The sequence below is a fragment of the Brachyhypopomus gauderio genome, chromosome 3 (genome assembly GCF_052324685.1).
Source record: "Brachyhypopomus gauderio isolate BG-103 chromosome 3, BGAUD_0.2, whole genome shotgun sequence".
NCBI lineage: Eukaryota > Metazoa > Chordata > Actinopteri > Gymnotiformes > Hypopomidae > Brachyhypopomus > Brachyhypopomus gauderio.
Genome location: NC_135213.1, coordinates 39,398,211 through 39,422,635, shown reverse-complemented (window position 1 = coordinate 39,422,635; position 24,425 = coordinate 39,398,211). Strand labels below are relative to the sequence as shown.

The following is a 24,425-nucleotide window of genomic DNA, read 5'->3' as shown; positions in this document are numbered from 1 at the left end:
GATGTGTTTGCTTGGTCAACCCAGCCAGTTTCATTCCGTTTGTGTGCTGCGTACCATAAATCATCACGTCCCCCGTGCTTGTGAAAGACGTGCTTAAGTGTGATGAGGAGTTTGAGCGTCCCGTAAATGGTCCATAAATCTAAATATCTGCATGATTTTGAAAGGCTCAGTAGCCACATTTGTGTCCTCTAACTGAACTGCGTGGAGTTGTATTGGACTGGCCTGGTTCTTACCCGTCCTTGAGCTTTGAGAATCACACTCATCATTTCAATCTTTTGTGTGTTTACTCCTTGCATGGGTGACTCTTTTTATTTATTTATTTTTAATTTTTATTATTCACATAATTCATTTTCATTTCCCCTAATTTATTATCCCCCGGGTCCATGCACGTCTAATTGTGGAAATGAAACACAACTTGTGTTGGTTTCTGTGTACATCCTGACCTGTCTAACCCTTACTACTCTCCTCCAGTCTAACGCAAAGTTAAAGTTAGTTCGGAGCCTGGCCATTTGTGAAGAACCCTCCTCTCCCCCAAATACCTCCGATCTGCCTCCAGAACACCAGGTAAACCTCTCGTAGGGCCTCCACGCTGCTCACTGGGTAATGCCCGCGGCTTCGTCTCGCCCATCGCATGGTGATTTTGAACTCGCTCTCAGTCCTTGTATCACATAAATTCTGTGCGCCAGGATTTAGTCTCTACGCGATCCATTGGAGGATCACCCTGGCTTGATGAAGAAATAATCAGGCACTTGGAGCCTGACGTCTTCATACTCCCTGCATGGAACTGTTATTCCTGTGTGTTTGGAAGGTCCTTTTAACCATCCTTCAGCATGGTTTATTTGTTTACAGCTGTTCAAGTACATTCATTTAAGACATTTTTTAAGTCTTATTCTGATTTTTTTTCCCAAAGTTATGTTTGGAATCTTGAGATAATGTAATTAAATTAATACAAAAAATATGACATGCACTTCAATGATGGAAACAACTAGACACGACACATTTGCGTCTGACCCTCCAGAGACGGCTTTTACGATATTTAAAACCGCTAGAGAAAGAGTTAAAGCACAACCTGTTCAGATTTGCGTTGTTATTAATAAGTGAGAACGCCCCTGCCCTGCTCCTGTTCTGAACCTCAGACTCGGCGGGTCCTTAGAGGTATATTAGCCGGCCGCAGGACTTGCCTGCTGGTTTTCCTTGCAAAACGCAGACCTGCCTTTCCTCGATGTAAACGTCGCGGCTCCCTTCGCCCCACGGGGCCGGGAGGGGGGGCAGCTCCTTTGAAAACACACCGCGGCTCTCGGCGTCACGCCGCGCGCCCGATCCACTTTGTTTTACTTTTGTGCCGGTTTTGAAAACCAAAATGGGCTCCTTTCTTCTGTGGCGCCGCTAATCAAAGGGAAGGGGGGTGGGGGGGCGGCCGCCTGGTCGCAGGCACTCGGGTGGGGGTGAAGGCACAAGGACACGCTTGAGCCTGCAGGAAAAGAAAAAAGGCCTGAACCAAAGCCCCCCCCTCAGGGTTTCAGGCTCAGCCCTACTGTGCTTGGCGGGGGTCCTCAAAGCCCACGGCATAAAATAGAATCTGTTACTGCAGACGCTGAACTGAAGCACTCTGAATGTGACGCAGCATTTTCCACCAGTTGTGGTTTAAGGCCAGCGCTTAAAGATGACCTCTTGCACAAATGCTGACTTCTTTTAAAAAAAAAAAAAATGTTTAAATGAGCTGGTCAGATGATGTCATGCAGCAGTGCACAGCACAACAGCGGAAATCGTTAAGAGAAACCAAATAATAGACAAAAAAAAAACTGCATTTATTACAGATATACCCAATCATCCTGTTTGTGTGGGTCAGCAACAGCAAAAAGTGAGGGGGGGAAGGGGGGGAACAAATTAATATTTGTTAATTTCATCATTCCACAGGATGAAATTCAGATTAAGCTCTCCCAGTCGTTTGACAAAGAGGACACTCCAGCCAGCAAGAACGAAGACAAGGACAAAAGCACAGACAAACTGGAGAAAATGTCCCGCAAGATGCTGTCAAGAGGTGTGTGCTCTCGCATCGGTTTCATTTCAGTGATGATGGAATGGCGTCTTTAAAAAATAAATAAATAAATAAAATAGGAGAAACTGTCACAATATGCGATGTGATATTTACGTGGAGAAATTCAACACCCCTTCTCCTCCCTCTCAAGATTCCAGTCAAGAATACACAGACTCTACTGGCATTGATCTTCACGAGTTCTTGGTAAACACATTGAAAAATAACCCCAGGTTTGTAGACATTTATTTAGCACCAGATCTCTTGCTTCTGTGTATTTTAAAACTGAAAGGGAATTTGCATTAAAGTCTTCTGTGCATTCTGTAATATGAGCGATAAATGTGTACCTTCTCTTCAAGTTTTCACTTAAGCCTAAATGGCCTTGCTGACCTTTTGCCTAAATGGCCTTTCTTCTGATCTAGGGACAGAATGATGCTTCTGAAGCTGGAACAGGACATTTTGGACTTTATCAGTAACAATGAGTGAGTTATTGGTTCCCTAAATGTATCTTTTCACTTGATAGTTTCTTCATTTTTGTTTGCATCCAAGAAATGTAACTTGTGGCTAAATTGGACATTGCTGAGAACTGATTATATCTTTGGTGAGCCCTTTCTTGATCACGAACTTGTTGGTCATTGTTCCAGAAGCCAGAGGAGAAAATTCCCCCCCATGACCTCGTATCACAGAATGCTGTTGCACCGTGTAGCTGCCTACTTTGGCTTGGACCACAACGTCGACCAAAGCGGCAAATGTGTGATCATCAACAAAACTAGCAATACTAGAATGTGAGCGTTCCTGCACACACCTCGCCCACAGCAACACCGCTGCCATTTCACTCCAGCTCTGAGTCAAACGGCTTAGGCTGCAGAAATGAATGTTGGCACAATCTTCTGAAGCAAAATGGATTTTGCCTTGTGTCCCTTTTGAAATGGGTTTCAGTGGGGAAGAAACTTAATTATGTGAGATTTTAATATTGCGGGCGCCGAGGAACGGTGTTCATGTGGGGGAAGTGGATGGTGTGAACATCTTTTGGTTTCTTGGAAGACATCTTATTAACAACCCGTGTTTGACACTTTCTCGTCCTGTGGGTTTCGACACGTAGACCAGATCAGAAGTTCTCTGAACACATCAAAGATGACAAGACCGACGATTTCCAGAAGCGGTACATATTAAAAAGGGACAACTCCAGTATGGACAAAGATGACAGTATGGTACGTCGTAAGCATAAATAAACCACTAATGATGCAAGCAAGCATCAAATAGATCAGTGCTTTTAATTTAAAAAAAAAAAAAAAACGATATACAAAATATATGTATACATGGTTATTTCTTTTATTTGTGTGTGTGTGTGATTGTGCTAGAGAATTGACAGCTTGTAGTTCATGCTCTCAAAGCAGGGGTTTGTGTTTCAGATGCGAATGAGGTTGAAGGAGGACAGGAGAAGTAAATCAATAGAGGAGCGTGAAGAGGAGTACCAGAGGGCCAGGGAGAGAATATTCGCTGATGTGAGATTTACAGCTCCGTTAGCTTCAGCCCATTGTTAAAAATGTCTGTAGCATAAATTATCGACAAACTGCATAAAACTCTTGCTTTATTTCCTGTGGCAAAATGTAATAACTCACACTGGATTTTTGTTGTAGGGTTTGGATACATTCCAGCTTGATAAAAGGTGAGTGAGAGGTATTAGGGGGAAAAACAAGTTAAAGTCCTTAATGCTAATAAAAGGGAATAAAGCAGCATCTGAATCCCAAACCGGAGAGATCACCATGAATGTGGAAGTGACCTGAAAGTGTGTCGGCCCATGTTCCGTGTGCAGGAATGGCTAAGCAGTGTAATAAGTCATAGACTCTGGGGAAATTAAGTCCTCTCTTCTGTTTCTCTAGGATCCAGGAAGATGACGCCTGTGACAGCACTCAGCAGAGGAGGCAAATCTTTAGGTATGCTGTCCAGAAGGGTCCCCACCTGTTCTATATATAAAACACACACACACACACACACTCACACACACTGACATTCTCTCACTGCAACACATCCATACCTGTCTTTCAGGTCAAAAGACGGCCGGTCGGGTAACAGCCGCCAGAGCAGTTCTGAGACCGAGCCGAGGTACTGGGAGCCCCGACCCTGGAGCAGCACGGACTCTGACAGCTCCAACCGCAACCTCAAGCCCGCCATGACCAAGGCCGGCAGCTTCAGCGGCGTGTCCGTGCTGATCCGCGGAGACAGTTCCTGCAGTAGCAGGAGTGCCGGCCGCCTCTCCAAGACAGGTGAGTGTGGGCCTGGTTGGCCCCGCCCCCTACAGCACCCCTCCTTTTTTTTTATAAAAGAAGTATATAAATTTTAAATATATAAGTCTCTTCAAAATAATGGGTGTTGTACATTTGTCATGCTCAGAATCGTAACCGTGGCTGGTGTTAGGAACATTCTAGAAAAATAAACTCCATATGCTCCATATTTTTTGGTATTTGCTTGTTTGTGTGTTTATTTATTTATCATGTCATTTTCAAAATTGCTTTAGCACTGGGCAACACAAGATGACCCCGCCCCTCCCTCCCTCCACACAACCTTACACTTTCCTTTCTCTTTACTGCATGCTTCCAGTAGTCAGTAGAGGTCTTAATAAAGGACTGTCCAAAAGGCTTAGTGCATGGCTCTCATTTATACTCTCTAACACATGCTTTCTTTTTATATAATGCATATTTATACCCTGCTTTATTTAAAAATTCTGAAATGAGGCTCTTGTAAGCTTAAGAATTCATTGGAGGTCTTAATTGCAATCATTTATCCATTATTGGTTTCGAATCATTTTTGAAAGAATTTCTAAAGGTTTCAGTGTAGGACTCTGAACAAAATTACTACACGCATGTAAAACAGGAGGGGACATTGGTCTTTTGAACACAAATCACATCCATTTATTTCTAATCTAAAAATTCTGTTTGAAAAGAAAAGTCAAATGCCATATCACCAAAAACACTAATCACGGAAAAGATGTTGAAACTCATTGCTAATAAAATCATTATAATTTTTGTTTGCTTTGGTCTCTGAAGTAATTAGAATAAAAAATGTATGAATTTGATGTTGCTGTAGTGGTGCAATCACTGCACTTTGCTGGAGTCAATCTGCAGATTAAACACCAATTTATAAACACCAATCTCCTTTGTGAAAGAAAGGGGGGGGGGCAGGTTCCCCAGTGTCCCCCACAATCCCCAATGAATTCTAGCAGCTTTTGGTACTCCAGGTCTCAAAAGCTGCACATGCCGGTTCCAGAGTCCATCATCACTGCGCTGCCTCTTCTGACGTGAACGGACTGGTGGTGTGTGTCTGTCTGGGTTAAGGGTTCCTCTCATTGCTCCCTCTGTAGGTTCCGACTCGTCTAGTAGTGTAGGTTCATCCACTGGCTCGCTGTCTCGACCTCAGCCCCCTCCTCCTCCCGGGCCGGCCCTAACCCAGCCGGGCCCTGTCGTCCCCTTGGCCTTCCCCGCCGTCAGCACTAGTAGCAGTCTGTCCTACGAGGGCAGCAGGACTGGCCTGCCCGCCACTGCGGCTAACACTAGCTACTATTTGCTTCCTCTGGAAGCGGCGGGGATACCGGCCGGGAGCGTCCTGGTCAACCCGCACACAGGTGGGTATTTCTGCAGGCTCACACCTTCTCTCTTCATGCTGATTGTAGCTATTGGAGTTTGCTTCTTTCTCTGCTTTGTAGACTACTAAATCCTGAACTAACCCTATTTACATACTGTCTTCACCGCCGCCCACACACTGGCCCTCTCTTGTGCTGCTCAGTGTGATACTGTCAAAGCATCCGAGATACAAGAAGAGCGTCGTCTCGGAGGAACTGAGGAATAAACACGCCTTAGAGTGTTTGACCGTCTAGAGTCCCAAAGTTACTCAACTGTCTGACTAATAATTAGAAGTTCCTCTGGCTGCAGTTATTCGCTAAACTCAGAGTTGGTTCAGTGTGTCTGGTCGTGGTAGAAGTGCCCAGGGTTTCTGTCTAATGATGCAGCTCGTATGTCATTTCTATCGCTCTCTCCACCAGCCAGATTATTGAAACTTGGGCCATTGTCTGCTGTGATCAATAAACCTGGCACTGGTCAAAACCAACTCCACAAAGCGTCAGGGGAAACGCACTGTGAAGCTGTTGTTTGTTACTGAAAGGAAAATAGGCACTGTTGCCACTGATGTCTAAAATAAACTTATTCACCTTTATATCTTTATATATATATATATATATATATATATATATATATATATATATACATACACTTTTTTGCACTCCCATTTTTAAATATGCTAAGATGGTAAATTTGCAGTTGCTAATATATTTTCAAGGAAAAGGACAGGTGTATAATTGCATATTGACCTTTTTTTAAGCAGTGGGCAAATGGGAATTTTCCCCCTCCTGTAGAGGTCTGAGGAACCCCTCTTGAAAAGCAGGTCTTCAAAACTCAAGGAGACTCATTTCAGGGTGGTTGGATGCCTTGATGGAGGTTGAAGCTCTTCCTCGAATTCATCTCTGCTTATCACACTTAACAAGTGTTCAGTCAAATTTAAGAACTGCTCTGAATAGGAGGCCAGCTATTCAGTAAAATGCACCCTATGTATTGTGTTTCGTTGGGCTCAGAAGCCTGCCATCTGGGCTTGAATTTAGCAGCACCAAAATGTGTCCATCCGCAGAAAGTCAAGCACGCGTAGACAGCCCGAGAAAATAATCCCACAGTGCCTGGCTTATATACAAGCTGATGGCTACTGTCACCGCACCCTTAAGCAAGACACACACAAGCGCGTCTTCCACTGGGGGGGATGTTCCTGCCACTGGCTAATGCGGCTCATTACGACCAAGAAGCTCAGCCAAACCTAAATGTAAACTGTACCTGCCTTGAGGCCATTTTGTGTTTTCTCAACAGCAAAAACAGATCTGCGAATCAGCAATGTCCATATGTGACCTGACCAGAATTCTGTTCTTGTGAAAGCATAAATATGTATCAGATTTTATTTATTTTTATTTGTTTAATGTTTTATATTTCCATGTATGATAGTAAATGAAAGGTCCACCAGTTAATTTTTTTCTCTGTCCAACACTAATCATATCTGCCAAATCAGATTTGTTTAAATTAAGGATTATATTTTGTATTAATTAATAAACTCTTCTTTAATATAAGAAGAAACGGGAAAAAGAATATCAAGGAATGTGAAGTTAGTCATTGAGACCATTAAATGACAACGCCTGCTTTAGTGCCTTGTTACCTTTTTGAGAGTTGAGGAACTGTTCTTGCTGCTGGCAGCTACGGTTGCAGTGAACTGTTCTTACTTTGACATTCATGATAGCTTTTTATCTATTAAACTACTAAAGTATATAACATTTCAGTTTGACACTTCAGTTTCAACCCTAGAAAATCAAAACATATGAATTATCCATACTTCTCAGCAAAAGTTCTCTCGTTGGTTCGCTCCAACATGCATATTTTGTTCTTTTGAGCGACGTTTGTACTTTCACAAGTCATCAGAGTTGCTGGTGCAGGCCCCCTATTGAGCCAGGGACCTGCACACATAAGACCCCTAATATTTTAAACACAAACCACAACAACAGCGCCTCAACATGCATATCAATTTCGGCCATACTGGAGCACGTCTGCATAAGAAATCTGTGCTTTCCGTATGCTAGCGTTCGTTTGTTTCCGAGCACAACAGCAGAACGGCGCCACTTCAGACTTTGGGAGTGCCGGCATGCGGCACAGTGGGTTTAACCCCTCGTGTGCAGACCAGGTCCAGAACATGCCGTTCACACATTTTTTCTTTCTGTATCGGTAATGGGGAGAGGGAAAAGGTGTGAGGGTTTTATTCCATGCACTTCTTGGCCTGCTCACAGTCGTTAGTAACAGAAATCTGTACATTTCTGGCTGTGTTACCTAATGCCCTTTTCATGTCACACAGAGCAGGGTGAATTAAAAGCCAGTCAGAAAAGGTCATTTTTGGCTCGGCTTTAAAGGTTAAAGCACATCCATGACCTTTAGCGTAGTTTAGCTTCGTTTCTGCTCCGTCAGGTCATTTGACTTGCCGCTTACTTGATGAGTATTCATGTAGTCCTAGTCTTAATGCCATTCAGTCCAGACTCCCACATATCTTGGGCGATTTTCGAGTACCTCATGTGCATTTGTAGGTCAGCCTTTCGTGAACCCAGACGGCAGTGCCGTGGTCTACAACCCCACCATGGCGCCTCAGGCCTCCAGACCCCAGCCCCCGCCTCCCCCGCCTCCACCGCCCACTGGTCCCCACCAGCACCAGCCCACCAATCACGTCGTCCCTCAGGTATGTGCATGAACGCCATGACTTCAGCATTACTCTATGCAGCATTATGTGTACAGGATGTATAGACATTTTCATCAGCGGTTCTGTCCCCCTGCCAAAAATATCACGTTGACGTGTGCTGCACGGACACCTTTTTTTCCTCTCAAGATAATTTTCCCTTATTGCTAAATATTGAAGGTCAATGCTCTAAATTCATGAGTAATATTCTGTTATTTTTCAAATAAACACTTTACTGTCCTTTAAATGTAATTAATTGCCTGTCTAGCCATGTTTTTGTGAAGTCAATTAAATATGATAGATGGTGGTGAATCTGCTGATGGTGCCTTGTGGCCTGGTTATTAAGGCTGATGGGTCATTAATTGCTTGGCCCAGGTATTTCGCCTGCTATTAAGGAAAGATTAGACCTGTAGCCATGCTAGCGAGGGGGGGTTAGGAGTGGGCAAGTGTGTAACTCAATGATTTTCAGGCAAATATATGCTCAGGGTAAAGACCAGGGTGCAGTTCACTTTCCAAATGGGAGTCATTGCAGTTCACACAGGCCAATTCGGAGAGAAATTACAATCTGTTAGATGCTGGCTATATCGCTCGAGTGATTCCATGACGACCCTGGGATATGGGATGATGAGGGCTGGAGACTTAATGAAATGCTAAGATGCAGAATTAATTTGACCCTTTATAGAACAGCGATCCAAGTCCAACAATAGGCTCACAGCTTCTGTTTTTCAATCAATGCCCTGATGTACTAGCCTATTAGTGCAATCTCCTGAATGAAGTCACATTAAGGTCCAAAATTAAATGTGTCCCAATGTCCAGGGAAGCCAAGTTAGCATGTCCATATGGTTTAACTGTCCCTGTTACCTCTCGCTGTATGTTTATATTAAACTTCGCGTCGAGTCACCTGATTGGCTGAATTTACTTCATCACACAGTGTTAATTTTCTGTTTTCTTTTCCTGCTGTGCTGCTAGACTAATACACTTCCATGGTGAAACCATGCACTGAAAGATCTGAACGCCTGTGTTAATGCACCTTTATAGCCTTTCGTCATCTTCATTGTTGACTAAAACCCCTTTCCCCTCTCCTCTGGCCCTGCCCCCTTCTCCCATGTCCCCGCCCCCTTTCCCCTGTCTCCGCCCCTTCTCTCCTCATCTGTTGCTTCCTCAGTCCCTCTGGCCCATGCAGCCGTCTCCGCCAGCGCAGTATCCGACCGTCTCTTATCTACCCCAGTTCCTCCCCGTCTCTCCTACACAACAGTACACTGTGGTACCTCTCACTCTTCCTCTCACTCTTCCTCTCACTCTTCCTCTTCTCCTCCGAGTGTCTGTGCCGCTGACCGTCCTCTGTGTTGTCTCCATCTCTGTGTTGTCATTTAGTACATCAGTGTATCAGTGTACCCAGTGTCACCTTTCTGTGTCTCTCTCTCTCTCGCTCTCTCTCTCTCTCGCTCTCTCTCTCTCTCTCTCTCTCTCTCTCTCTCTCTCTCTCTCTCTCTCTCTCACACACACACACAGTGTATATTACACACTGTGTGTGTGTGTGTGTAAAAAAAAAATATATATATATAATATATACACGTGTGTGAATAAATTCTGCATAATTTTGCATGATTTTATTCTTTCTTTAATCAAAATGTTTTGATGTCAGTCGGTATTTTTATTTATTTATTTTAAAGGTTTGTGTTACTGATATGCAGAAATATTGGCTTGCATGATATAACATTAGATCAGAGAGCAATAGTATAATAATGTTCAGTAATGTCTTAAAATCAGAAAGCGTATGTTAACTAGTATATGGGGGGGGGGGAGACGAAAGAAAAAAAAGAGAAAATAATTAGATCTGTACAGCAAGGCGTTTCTTGCTGGTTGATGAATTCCTCTGGTCCAAATTTGAATATTATGTGGTCATTTAAAGCAGGTTCTGTGATGGATTGGTCTGCTTAATAAAAAATAGAAAAGCTCTGCAGAATAGATGGCAGCACATTGCCTGTCTTAATGGTGCTCATTGGTCTTGTGCCCACATTAGATTAATATGATCTCCAAAAGTTTTTAGTCTGCAGTCCGCGGCACTGTTTGGAATGCCTTGTATGAACATTAGCCGTCAGCATGCAGCCTGCAGGTGTGTGTGCGCTGTTGATCTGAAGACTCGTAGCATTGCGTGCTACAGTTGTCAGTGTGCCTTATTTCTCTATCTTTCTCTTGTAAACACACATCGTGTGTTCTGCCAACCTCTTCTTTTGACCTCCCTCTAGCAGTAAACATCTCTTAATGACTAATTAAAAAGAGGAAGACTGCTTTGAATAATTAATCTAGGACCAGATGTTGAAGTTAATATTCTATGAATAGAAATGCAGTGAGTCCCTGTGTACTTATGGGAGGGGGGAGGGGGGGGGGGAATAAAACAAATTGATATGGATTGGTAATTAAACTCCCAAGGCTTGATTTACCAAACTCATTAGCACCTGCAGAATTCTTTTGCTTGTGCAAAGCCAGTAACACAACCCATGACTGGGCAAAAGATTTGTAATAATCCAATCATTTACCGTGTCATTGAATGGTAATGCTTGCTTCAGTTATCCTGATTTTTTTATGTTTTGCAAAGGGCACCATGTACACGCTCATGTCCCCGTTGTTTGTGACCCCCCCCCCAGCAAGATGGCCTGGGAGCCCAGTTCAGCCACTTGACCCTGGCACGACAGCCGTCTGGGGAGGGCCGTGACGCCCACACTGCCATGTACCCCTCTCCTGTGGTGCTCCAGGCTCCCCCTCCACCACCACCCCCACAACAGCCTGGCTACATGGTGCCCTCCCCCAGCCAGAGTGTGCCTGGCTCCGCCTACTCTGCCCCGGGGCCTGGCCCCGCCCCCCGTCAGCCAGCCAGTTATGCAGCCGCAGAGCTACCTGCAGCAGCCAGTACAGCAGGTACGGTTAGATGAGAACATCACCACATCACGTCAGGTAGAGGTACAGGAGAATTATCGCCACGTCAGGTAGAGGTACAGGAGAATTATCACCACGTCAGGTAGAGGTACAGGAGAATTATCGCCACGTCAGGTAGAGGTACAGGAGAATTATCGCCACGTCAGGTAGAGGTACAGGAGAATTATCGCCACGTCAGGTAGCGGTACAGGAGAATTATCGCCACGTCAGGTAGAGGTACAGGAGAATTATCACCACGTCAGGTAGAGGTACAGGAGAATTATCGCCACGTCAGGTAGAGGTACAGGAGAATTATCGCCACGTCAGGTAGAGGTACAGGAGAATTATCGCCACGTCAGGTAGAGGTACAGGAGAATTATCGCCACGTCAGGTAGAGGTACAGGAGAATTATCACCACGTCAGGTAGAGGTACAGGAGAATTATCGCCACGTCAGGTAGAGGTACAGGAGAATTATCGCCACGTCAGGTAGAGGTACAGGAGAATTATCGCCACGTCAGGTAGAGGTACAGGAGAATTATCGCCACGTCAGGTAGAGGTACAGGAGAATTATCGCCACGTCAGGTAGAGGTACAGGAGAATTATCGCCACGTCAGGTAGAGGTACAGGAGAATTATCGCCACGTCAGGTAGAGGTACAGGAGAATTATCGCCACGTCAGGTAGAGGTACAGGAGAATTATCGCCACGTCAGGTAGAGGTACAGGAGAATTATCGCCACGTCAGGTAGAGGTACAGGAGAATTATCAGCCACGTCAGGTAGAGGTACAGGAGAATTATCAGCCACGTCAGGTAGAGGTACAGGAGAATTATCAGCCACGTCAGGTAGAGGTACAGGAGAATTATCAGCCACGTCAGGTAGAGGTACAGGAGAATTATCAGCCACGTCAGGTAGAGGTACAGGAGAATTATCGCCACGTCAGGTAGAGGTACAGGAGAATTATCGCCACGTCAGGTAGAGGTACAGGAGAATTATCGCCACGTCAGGTAGAGGTACAGGAGAATTATCGCCACGTCGCGTCAGGTAGAGGAACAGGAGAATTATCACCACGTCAGGTAGAGGTACAGGAGAATTATCGCCACGTCAGGTAGAGGTACAGGAGAATTATCGCCACGTCGCGTCAGGTAGAGGTACAGAATTATCACCACGTCAGGTAGAGGTACAGGAGAATTATCGCCACGTCGCGTCAGGTAGAGGTACAGGAGAATTATCACCACGTCAAAATCAAAATCAGAAAATAGTATTGCAATCCAAAGACGTCAAGGATATTCTGACAGAAACAGTGGCTAGCTAGCTACAAGCAACAGAAAAAGTAACAAATTCAGCTGCTATATCAGTGTGCAGTATCCAGCTATTTTTATACATTTTTAGCACCTACAGATCAGCTAAATAGGTACTAGCAACATTGCTACCGATTGCTAATGATAATGAACGTTTTGCTGTTTTATTAAATAAGATCCAATTAAATAACTGCATGAGTAATCTTATTATTTTCTTACATTCATGTAATTATTTAATATTAAGTAAGAATTTATTTTTTGAATTTATCTTGTAGTCCTACCTAAGTATTTCTATGTTTATAATAACTACTTTTATTCGAGTATTATACTTAAGTAACTATAATAATACTTAAGTAACTATAATAATACTTAAGTAACTATAATAATACTTAAGTGGGAGTAAAATTAGTTTTCACTTAAGTAATAACTGCTTTTATTTGAGACACTTGACACTTTTTGGATACACTGCCCACCTCTGGTCACGCGAGAGACGTCTGATGCAGGTGCTTCTTAGTCTAGTGTGAAGTTATTATATTTTTTATGTTATTGTGATGGCCAAATCATTCTCATATATTATCCGACACATTTGTGATGAAGCTCGCTGTATCAGAGTAGAAAGTATAGATTATAAGATGTATTGATTCGTAACGTCTATTATCTGACAGTTGCTATTTTCATCAGGTGTTGCGTATCGACCGCCGCACCTGTATCAGATGGCTTGCGAGTGCCTCTGTAATTTGATTCTCGTTTGTCTTTTGCAGATGCCAACGTGCTACTGTGCGCCGGGCCAATATTCTCTGTCCAGCCAGCAGTATCGGGCGCTTGGCACCATGCAGTATGCTAGCGCTCAGAACCAGCCCCTCGCCCCGCCCCCGACCTCCCAACAGCCAGGTACGCCCCCGAACACCTGGCAACCTCTCACCTCCTCTCCCAACAGCCAGGAGCCCCGCAGAACACCTGGCAACCCCAACCACTCTCTCAAACGAAGCTGGTTTTTTATTTATTTATTTATTTATTTATTTATTTATTTTCCTCCCCCAAACATGTGTGATTTAACACATGTGAAGTTACTGAGCTGTAATTTATTTAATCAAGACATCACTCGTTTTCCTCTGGTTCATGCACATTGATATAAATGCTCCTTTGTCCCTTGGAGGTGAATTGAAATTTGTGGGGACACGGTTCTCTTTCTTACTTTGAGTCTCATTCTTTATAGACTCCATTTACACTGTTCCTGTTCATCTCCGTTTTCTCATTATTGTTATTATATTTTTATTATTTATTTACTCTTGATTCATGACTCTTTTCTCCGTCTGTTTTGGTCATTTGCTGTTTTTCGTGTTCACTGAAACTCTGACTGTGAAAATGAGGAGACACCCCAGGGGCGGTAGAATGAAGCCGGAAGCTAATTACACCGCCGATCATTTTGGCGCTCTGGGTTCCTGCTTTGTATTGCACTCAGATACAGATACAATAGGCATTTCCACAGTTAGCGTCGTTTCCTCCCTGACTGGTTCACTGCCCGCTTATTTGCTGCCCTGTGAGCTGTGACGCATTTTGTTCAATTGAATTGTAAAAGCTCTGTTTAAAAAGGGGTCAAAAGTGCTTTGTTTCTTGAATTTTTTAATTATTTCAGTACAAATCTATTAATAACTTTGAGATACTCGATGTTTTAAGCACCTGCTTGGCTGAATTTAGTCTTTGTTGGGAAGGTGCAAAGCCATTTTAGGGCTCGGTCAAAACTGTGAGCTAAAGAATAGGTGTAAAATGTATTGTCTGGAAAGTGTGGAAAATCACAGCCAACACGGGTCCAGGGGAGGGGCAACAGAATACTGCAAGATGCCTGTGTAGTGAGCCTGCAGCCCGGCATATGTCTCGTTGGGAGTCTACGGCGTCCATGTGCTCGGACCCAGAGTGGCTGAACGCGGGGCCGGGACACTGTCTGAGAGGCCCTACGATTCTCACAGTGAACCGGTCTCTTTTTCAGCCCCTCACTCCTCCTCCCGGCCGGACCGCCACGGCCGAGAAGCAAACGGGCCACCTTGGATTTCAGAGGCACACACATCCCCCCCGTTCGAGCTCATCTTAAAAAAAGGACCCTGCTGCAGAACGCCCGTCTGACAACCGAACAATGTGACGTTAGAAAAATCATCCATCAGGATTTCTGTGGTGGTGTGCATCTTTGTGAAACTGACAGCTTTCTTCAAATTTCTACGTAGTAGGAGGCGATATTTAAAATGATCTGTTGACATTGTGTTTTTCGTAATTGTGTGCGGAAAAGGGAAAGGTTTTTACAAAGCCACGCTGAAGGACATGGCAACATCATTTGTTTCCTTGATGTTAGAAACTTGGATCAGATCAGGATTGATGGATGAGGAGGTTAGTGAGGGGGGGGGGGGGGGGGTAAGAGAGTCTGTGAAGGAAGCAAAACAACTACCCTGGAAAGGAGAATGGCACCATGTAGGTTTTCTCCTACCCGCCCCACACACACACACACACACACACACACACACACAATAAAAAATCTTGCACAGGCTTCTGACAGGGTTCTCTTCCCCCCCCCCCCCCCCCCCCCCCCCCCCTCCCCTTAAGGCTGGCAACCTTGTGAGTAGCAGGCCCAAAGATGTCTTTGAAACCGCGCTAGGTTCAGGGTGGCAGAGTGAACACCCGCCCCCTCCCACGTCTGTGCTGTCTCCTGCTTGCTCACTCAGCCTGAACAGAAAGTGTTTAATATTATATTCCTTTCATACTGGCTCCCTAAGTGGAGGTGAGAGAATTGAACCAAAAATAGCCGCTCCTCTTCGCCCCCTCGCCGGGGGCCGTCCATCCATCCATTCCTTTTGTCCCACTTCTTTTCTCATCTGGGCTAAATTGATTGCTGTCGCTTTGGCCAAAAGCCAGGAAAAATTGAAAATTGCCCACCCTCCACAACCCTGACTTTCTCCTGCTCCCTTATGGGCCTCCCACAGAGTCTCCACGCTGTGCACCTCCTCTGGCGAGAGTTTTTCAATAGTGTCTGCAGGTTATGAGACAACCCCCCCCTCACCCCCCCCCCCCCCCTCTCACCTCCCCCCATGCAGATAACCTTGAGACCGATGCAAATTATTCTGCCCCATAATGGGTGTTGGAACAAAACTGCGTCAGCTGCTTTTATCATGGCTGCTGCCTTCTCTCTGAGCACGCGGCACCCCGGCTGGGCTGTTTCTGCAAACGAGTGCCGTCTCTTTTTCTGCAGCCCCCCGCCCCTCTGCCCCCCACCCACCCCCTCGTCTAGATGTAACGCGGGACGGTGCTGAAAGGAATGTCGCTTTAATAAACACACTCTGTACACTTACTCGGAGGTGATGGAAAAGCAGTTTAATTGGGGAAAAATCTCAGGTGCCACCACAGGTGATCGTCAGCAATTTTGCTAACGAGAGTATAATTGGGTGTTTTTGGTAAAATTGACGTCCTGGACCAAATCATTGATTGGGGCGTGTGCGTGTAATATTGCTGTGACTGGTTGTACAATGAGCTCCACACACTTTCATGCACCACAGTGGAGGTATTTGTTGTATTTTCTTTCTTGCACAAAATGACTGGGATATAATTTATAGAGTGTCCAAGCTGAGACTGGTTGTTTTTGCAAAGTACCGGTCTTGAGTTTGCCCATTTAATCTCTTATTACACATCTGAGTTTAATGAGGTTTTTATACAGATATGTTTGTGTACTGCCATGTTTGCACCATGTTGTCTGTCTGATTTCACATTCTTGAGTAGCAACTACGGGTTGCCAGGTACCTTCTGAATTTGTCCCAACTTGAGTTGATTTTTGTAGCACGTTCTTCTTTGAATCTGAGTTTTTTTTTTTTTTTCAAACTCCCAGTGCTAGCGGTGTGAGGAGGAGTTCGCTACCTCACACTCGCTCACTTCCCCTACGCCGCGTAACGTGAGAACATACGACACTGGCAGGAAGTTCAGAGAGCATCTCTGGGTGCAGAACAAAGCCCATACCTGCTGAATCTCATGATCTCTTCATCTCATTCCTTGTGTTTCTTTAGGTTACCAAACTGTGATGCCAAATCAAGCCCAGAGCTACCAGAACATGAGCCAGCAGCCCCAGAGTCCAACACTGGTCAGTGGCCAACATAGCAATATAGGAAATCAAATGCAAGGCATGATGGTCCAGTATCCCTCAGTGCCCTCTTATCAGGTGAGTGTTGCTAGCACCCCACAGCTCATATTTAATCCTGGTTGAGTTGGTGTTGTTTTTATTTTTTATATACCAACGCTGCTGTGTGTGTTGACAGGTATCCATGCCTCCTGGATCCCAGGGCGTGTCCCAGCAGACATATCAGCAGCCAGTTATTATTCCTAACCAGTCCAACCACGGAGCCCTGCCAGCGTCCAGCATCCAGGTCTACTACAGCGTGCTCCCACCCGGCCAGCAGAGCGCCATGAGGTACGTCTCCACGTGTCCCGCTTTGAGGGAGAGAAGTAGCAGAGATGGTGCACGAGGTTGTCTTTGTGTTGGAGAGGTCAGGAGAAACACTGCTGTAGCCCCACGTGAGCGAGAGGGGGTCACGTTCTTCACCGTGACTTTAGTAGGCCATACCTGCCATGATTTATGTGGCCAGATACCCAGCCAGTGAATATATTACCCAGCTGGTCCCGTGAGGAAAATGCTCCCCCCCCCATATCACACACAGCCCCCCCCCCGCCCTTCCCCAACTCTGCACCCGTCATGGAGCCCGTGGATGTGTCATAATCTTCAGGGCTCCCAGCAGCAGCCGCAATGTTTTCTTGGGGCCCCTCACCCTCTGCCCTCTTTTCTTGGGGCCCCTCACACTCCGCCCTGTTTTCTTGGGGCCCCTCACCCTCTGCCCTGTTTTCTTGGGGCCCCTCACCCTCTGCCCTGTTTTCTTGGGGCCCCTCACCCTCTGCCCTGTTTTCTTGGGGCCCCTCACACTCTGCCCTGTTTTCTTGGGGCCCCTCACACTCTGCCCTGTTTTCTTGGGGCCCCTCACCCTCTGCCCTGTTTTCTTCGGGCCCCTCACACTCTGCCCTGTTTTCTTGGGGCCCCTCACACTCTGCCCTGTTTTCTTGGGGCCCCTCACACTCTGCCCTGTTTTCTTGGGGCCCCTCACACTCTGCCCTGTTTTCTTGGGGCCCCTCACACTCTGCCCTGTTTTCTTGGGGCCCCTCACACTCTGCCCTGTTTTCTTGGGGCCCCTCACACTCTGCCCTGTTTTCTTGGGGCCCCTCACCCTCCGCCCTGTTTTCTTGGGGCCCCTCACACTCCGCCCTGTTTTCTTGGGGCCCCTCACCCTCTGCCCTGTTTTCTTGGGGCCCCTCACCCTCTGCCCTGTTTTCTTGGGGCCCCTCACCCTCTGCCCTGTTTTCTTGGGGCCCCTCACACTCTGCCCTGTTTTACTGGGGCCCCTCACACTCCGCCCTGTTTTACTGGGGCCCCTCACACTCCGCCCTGTTTTCTTGGGGCCCCTCACCCTCTGTGCTGCTTACGTCCTCGTTAGACCAGCGCGTACGAGCCATGAAGGGGAGGGCGACCAGGAATCGCGTCTTGGAAAATTGGTCGCAGCGAAAGATGATAAATGCCTACGGTGCCACATCTTATTTTACCGCCATGAAAATTAAATTGGCAGTGGGTTTTTTTTTTTTTTTTTTTGGTGGGGGGGGCGTATCCCCACCGGTTTGCAGGGGGATATTTAAACCAGTGCCATTGTGCTGTCTTGCATTATTCCCATGTGTACTTAGTGCCCTATATTAGTCATTTGCTTCCAGTTTCCAGCCTATCAGCTGAATTTGTGCTAGAGTATGTCAGATGCTGATATTTTGTGATTTTTCAAATGTATTTTTGCATTGTGTGTGTGTGTGTGTCTCCACAGTTCCTCTGTGGGGTTCTTGCCTCCTCCAGGCACGGAGCAGATGTCCTTCCCTCGCACCTCCTCCCCCTGCAGCACGCAGCAGATCCCCGTCCAGCAGTGCTCAGGTACTTGAACCCAGATAGTCCTGGACCAGACCCCACGCGCCCCACGTGCCCCGCTCAGTCGTCCTCACCAACGTTTGTGCAAACTGTAACTGCTGAATATTTAAATGCTCCAAATCTACATTTTAAATGAGACTTTAGCACTTCCACCATCTGTAAGGGCTTCTGCTGTTAAGTGGCCATATCAGTTAATAATACATAGTCAGTGACTTCCCATGAAAATAACTCATAAAAGAAAGTGATAAATGACTGAACCATTGGTCGGCTCTCCCTGCGTGTCGTTTCTTTGTGTTCAGAATGTCAACCTGACGTTCTGCTTCTCCTGCTTTTGATGGTACAAGTGCTGAACTAGCAGAAATCCAGAAGAACAGAGTTTCACATTAACAGTCCTGCTGCGCTCCAGTCTGAGGTCGTCCCTGGTGCCCACCACCTTTTATTACACTCTGATCCCAAACGCCGCAAACGTAATGTGCAGCAGCGAGAGCCTGAATGTGTGAATGGGGGAGTGTCCTGCACCTCCACCCTTTCACCTCCATATCCTCTTCACTCCCCCTGTTATTGCTCTCCCCTCCTCTCCCTCCGGCCCCTCGTTCCGCCCGGCCAAGCGCACGGGGTGGGGGGGGGTGGGGGGGGGGGGGGGGGCTTCCTGAAAGGGGGCGTGGACAAAGGACGGTGTCCCTGCGCGTCCGTCCGCACCAGCAGGGGGGCGTGGCTCCGTCTGCGCCGTGTCATTGAGCCGCGACAAAAGAGCGGGACGGCGCGGGGGGGCTTGCGGGGGGGGGGGGCGTCTTAGTCCCCCCCCCCCCACTCCCTCCCCGCCCCGATTTCAATTCCTCGTCAAGCTTAAAGGTGCTAATTGAAATTACATTCTCCAGCCCTAACGATCCAATTATTGAACAGATATGGGGTGGTAATTAAAAAGTCATTCCTTAGCTGCTTTCTTCCCGGTTATGGCCATGTTTTAAAAAAAGCCAAGAGGAGCACGGCCTTCATGGAGCCTCTGGTTCTAATGTGCTGCTTTATGTGCCATTAACGCGGAAGCTTCTCGCCACGAGCTCCTGTGATCGTTCACCACCGTCTCTCCATCGCCCTCTCCTCCCGTCCTTAATAACTAATTAAAGGAGGAGATGAGGGGAGCAAACCTGCCTCTCCGATGCTCAAATTGCATTCTTACTACCCCTCTTAGCAGTCAGTGGGTGAAATGGTGTCATTTCATGGGGCAGTTACCAGGAGGGAGGGTACAAGCCCTTTAAACCTGTGCTGTGGTAATTCCTAAATATTTGAGCATCCCCTTTTCAGTGCGTCTTGATCAAATACGGGTCCTTTTGAAGAGAGAGCGAGACCTGGAGATAGTTTACTCTCTGATTGTCTAGGTACTTTTCCTTTTTTTGCTGTACCTCCTGCTTATTCTTGTAAAGTATTTTTCATTTCATTAGAATTTAATTTAGATAATGTGGCTTAAGTCGTTCCTTATCAGGTTAGTGACTATCAATTCTCTGTCAGAATGAGGCTGAAGCACTTAACACTAACACTGAAATTAGACGGCAGTTATTTCATATAGCAGAAAGCACACGCCAGCCATTTTCATATAAGCAAAATGAACGAGTCTTAATAAAACCTGTATCTATAGCAAACACGAGCCATTCACGTTCAACCTTGTCTTGATCTCATCCACAAGAGGATATTAAATAGGCTGCTTTGAGCCATTTGCAAAAAGAGTCATTTCCCAGAGAGACAAGCCTTCGGACGTCTCTTAAATGAGGTCAGTCTAGGCTCTGGGGGCAAAAAAAAACCCCTCCGACTTTTTAAGTGTTGTATGGAGGACCTCGTGCACAGCTGTTACCCAGAACCAGGCGTGTTGGGCTTCTCCTGAACCCCGTCTCCAGATCAGAGGTGTTGGCATCTGTGCGCTGCTCCCGGGACACCGTGTAGCAACACAGCCACGGTGGTCATCTGTTAACCATCCTGTCAAGTGGGAGAGTTTCCAGAGTGGGTAGTACAAGTGGTAATTTCTTGGAAATAAAATAAGGAGAAAACAACTCTGTAGATTTTGGTCTTGCTTGTCCTCATTACACACTCAGAATCCCCCGTGATGGACTAATGGTGTTCCATTTTATGTAATGGAGGACCAAGAGGACTGTGTGCTATATATAATAATGAGGTGTATTAATAGGTGTTCACACAGCAACGGTCTCATTCTTCAACCTTGAATATTGCATACTAGCCTCTCGGTGCCTTTTTGACATACAAGGCAAAGCTCCCTCTGTCTTTCTTTCTGAATGGGGTGTCTTATTGGTGGGTGTGTGTGTGTGTGTGTGTGTGTGTGTGTGTGTGTGTAGGAGTTCCTCCTGCGCCCCCTGGTGGTGGCATGGTGATGATGCAGCTCACATTACCTCCTGCTCATCATCCCCGTCCACACTCGCCCCCACAGTGGAAACACAACAAGTTCCACAGTCTGGACCACCAGCGCAGCCAGAAATCAGCCGAGCTTTGCAGTCTGGACACTTCTCAGGTACCACCCTCACACCTCCACCTTCACTTTCCACCCTCACATACACACCTCCGCCTCCCACTCCAAATACACACCTCCAGACCTTTTGCAGGTACACCTCCCCACACTCCTCCAGCTCCCAAAACTTGCAACTACATTTCCTCATTTCCCCAAACACACTCACAGACTCCGCATGCATGGCTCTCCTGCGTGTACACACACACACACACACACACACACACACACAAGCTCCCAGCTTACCAGCCTGTGACTTCATGTCCATTTTCGGAAATGTACTTTAAAAATGTTCCAGGGTATTTTTGTTTGTTTGTTTGTTTGTTTTTTGTAAATGGTTAAGACCCTCAGGAAGGTTGTAGCGGGCCCCAGAACTGTGTTCCTGTCTGTGTACTCTTGGGAAGAGTGTGGGAGTTTGAGCGCTTTTTCCTGTAAGGTTTTTAAGTGGTCAGTTGTGTGTGGTGCCCCAACAGAACAGTCCCCAGCTGGGAAGCCCGGGAGGCTCCCCTGCACAGTCCCCCACGCCCCCCCACCTGACCAGCGGGAAGAACGTTCGCCCCGGCATGCCCTCCGTTCCCATCATGCCCCAGTTCTCCAGACCCTTTGTCCCAGGGCAAGGTGAGTCCGACTTGCCAAGAAGTGGAGTTAAAGAAAAAAAAGTTATAAAAATGTGTTGGTGTTTATTTTTTACTTGATCAGATATTGACTCACTCACTGTCTCTCAGAAGTCAGTTTTGCCACCGCTGCTTCTGAGGCAGTGACGTTGTGATTGCTGACATGCTGAGCCTCTTCTGTCTTCACCAGGCGATGCTCGTTACCCCCTCCTGGGACAGTCGCTCCGCTACAACCCCCAGATCCGTGCGCCTTTACTCCACCCACCTCCCACGCTCCCTAATCACCAGGTGAGTCTCCCTCAACACACGCTGAAACACACACAACCTAAACCTAAATGACGGCTCCTCCCAGCGTCTCCTGTAGATCATCCTAGCACATCCTCTCCACGCTAGTACACTGTTGTAAAGGCAGTAACGCTTCACATAATGAAGCTGCTTTAAAATGCAGTCATGTCATTACAGCTGACATTTGTGGCACAGAGTCCCAAGGATGGAGAGTCTGGGTTTTTATACCCCTAACCCTCTCTCGTCTGTTCTGTTGCCCAGGGCACTATGGGAATCCGGCACGCCCCCCGAGGCAGGAAGCCGCCCAGAAAAGCGCTGTCTACAGATCTCAGTGTAGGTGGAGCAGGTAAAGGTGTGGGGGGGCATCACAGTGCTCCCCAGCAGGACGAAACGGGGACATTGTCTTGCTAAAAGACGTCCTGTCTTAACAACGTCCTTGCAACCAAGTTGTATCGGGGGGGGGGGGGGGGGGTATATTTACATGTAACTTTATGTAATACACTTCTTTTTTATGATTAAATCTACTTTCTTTGGGAAGGATTTTAGACCAGATGGTGTGTGTGATGGCCGTCTGAGCTGTTTTGTGGAGAATCGGACGGATGTCGTGTAGTTCTGCTGATTGCTGTCTTCCTCTCTCCCCTCTTCCTGTCTGGTCCAGTGAGTGGGCGTGTGCTAGAGGTGACGGACCTGCCCGGGGGAGTCAGCCGGCCGCAGGCCGACTACCTGCTCGGCGAGCTAGGCAGGGCGGGCGCCGTGATCACCTGGCTCCCGGATCACCATGGTGACAGTGACCATGGTGACGGTCTGCGCACGTTTGAGCCGGTTTCTTCCTACACCGTCCTGGCCACCTTCCCGACGAGACAGGCAACACAAGGGGCCATAGCTCGACGCGCCGGGCCCCCAGGCACCTTCACACTCGCCCCCAGCAAGAGGCCCAGCCTGGAGAGGGCCAACTCCCAATGAGATGATTCAGTTTAACTGCCCCGCCCACAATGTGCCCCCGCCCACAACGTGCACTCTTCAGCACCAGCGCGACCCCCCCCCCCCCCCCCCCTTTTTGATCACTCCTGGTTCTGAGTTGCCCTCACAAAAAATGGACACTTGTTCAGTCCCCCACACTCGTTACAGACACTCGCAGGGGTGAAAGTTTCTCTTTATGTCCTGTGTGTTGAGGGGCAGGTGGCAAACACAAACGCATAAGGATGAAATTGAAGAAGTCATTAGAGACAAATCCCCATTAGGTTTCAGATCTGTTACACACATGCTGTCTTTGGATAATTGACACATATCAAAGGGTAGCCCGTGTTTCCTGTTGCGTTCCCCCCTTTTTTAATTATCCTTTTTTTTTTTTGGTTTTCAGTTTTTTTATTGTTATAAAATGTCATGTCTAAAACCAGTCCAGAGCGCCTTTCCTTGACCAGAGCTCTTGTGTTCATTTGCCCCCCCCCCCCCCCGGCCTCCTTGGTGCAGTTACCCTTCCATAACAGCCATTCGCCCCTCCGTGTGGTGAAATCACGGGGTGGCCTCCTCGCTACACAGTGGGTCTCATGTGCCTTCAACCCGAGGTCGACTTCAGCTTTCTCTGACAAAGAAACAAGAAGCCGCCTCCGTGTCTCCTGTAAAATAAGGACCCATACATTTGGTTTTGTAAATAATTTATATAGTAGCTAAATAATTCAATCCGTTCCCCCTTCCTCTCTGAATAATGGGACACAGGTGAGAGCAAGAAAGTCTTTTTTCTCTCCCTTTCTCCCCCTCTTTTGGGGTTGGGGGTGGCGACAACTCATTTTTAACTTAATTTAAGGCAGAATCTCACCCTGTCTCCTCCGTGTCCCACCGCCCTGTCACAGTCCTCCGTCTGGACGATCTGGTTCTCTCACACTGACTCACTCATACATGGAAAACCATGTCAGATCTTTGATTTTCAAAGTCTTTTAAAAATTATATACCTACTGGGTCACTGGAAAAAAAAAAACAGTTTGCACATTTATACGAGTCGATATATATATATGAATATATTTTTCTTTTATTTCTCAAAGAAAAACGTGTGGCTTCTGAAAGGCTGTTCAATGTTTACTGGTGCAAGTCATTTTTATTTTAGTTTGAAAACCAATAAATGTTTACACCAAATGACATTTTTCAAACAATGATGTCTTTATGCCATGAAGATGAGTCATTATTATTATCATTATTCGTTGTTGCGTATTCCAGAAACATTCCTGTGTTGCTCCCCGTCAGACTGATGCCTGCGTCTGCGTTATAAGGCGTTTTGTCCTGCAGCACTGCGGCGGTGTGGCTGGGCCCCTGGGGGCCCCTCATCTCTCTCCTGCCTCTATCTGCTGCTGTAGTGGCCGCTATCCATCTCAATTTCCCTTTTATTGGGTCATTTGTCTGCTACATTAACCTCCCCCCAACCTCACTGCTCCAAAACGCTCCACAGTTTATCTAGATTTTTCTTGCCCCCTCCTTTTTTCTTTTG

General features: G+C 46.7%; 1 protein-coding gene across 1 annotated transcript in view; it reads left to right on the top strand.

Annotated features, from left to right (window-relative positions):
* LOC143509498 (R3H domain-containing protein 1-like) overlaps positions 1-23,960 on the top strand; it is a 43,887-nt gene extending 19,927 nt beyond the window's left edge. The window contains 24 exon segments of the mRNA XM_076998313.1: positions 472-564; positions 1,918-2,041; positions 2,190-2,268; positions 2,458-2,517; positions 2,680-2,820; positions 3,138-3,246; positions 3,448-3,540; positions 3,676-3,704; positions 3,919-3,972; positions 4,085-4,302; positions 5,397-5,657; positions 8,196-8,344; positions 9,507-9,605; positions 10,990-11,202; positions 11,204-11,260; positions 13,317-13,446; positions 16,596-16,747; positions 16,845-16,996; positions 18,441-18,544; positions 20,881-21,053; positions 21,521-21,665; positions 21,852-21,949; positions 22,208-22,292; positions 22,605-23,960. Of these exon segments, the coding sequence (XP_076854428.1) occupies positions 472-564; positions 1,918-2,041; positions 2,190-2,268; positions 2,458-2,517; positions 2,680-2,820; positions 3,138-3,246; positions 3,448-3,540; positions 3,676-3,704; positions 3,919-3,972; positions 4,085-4,302; positions 5,397-5,657; positions 8,196-8,344; positions 9,507-9,605; positions 10,990-11,202; positions 11,204-11,260; positions 13,317-13,446; positions 16,596-16,747; positions 16,845-16,996; positions 18,441-18,544; positions 20,881-21,053; positions 21,521-21,665; positions 21,852-21,949; positions 22,208-22,292; positions 22,605-22,909 (3,123 nt within the window). The 3' untranslated portion in view covers positions 22,910-23,960.
* The last annotated feature ends 465 nt before the right edge of the window (positions 23,961-24,425 follow it).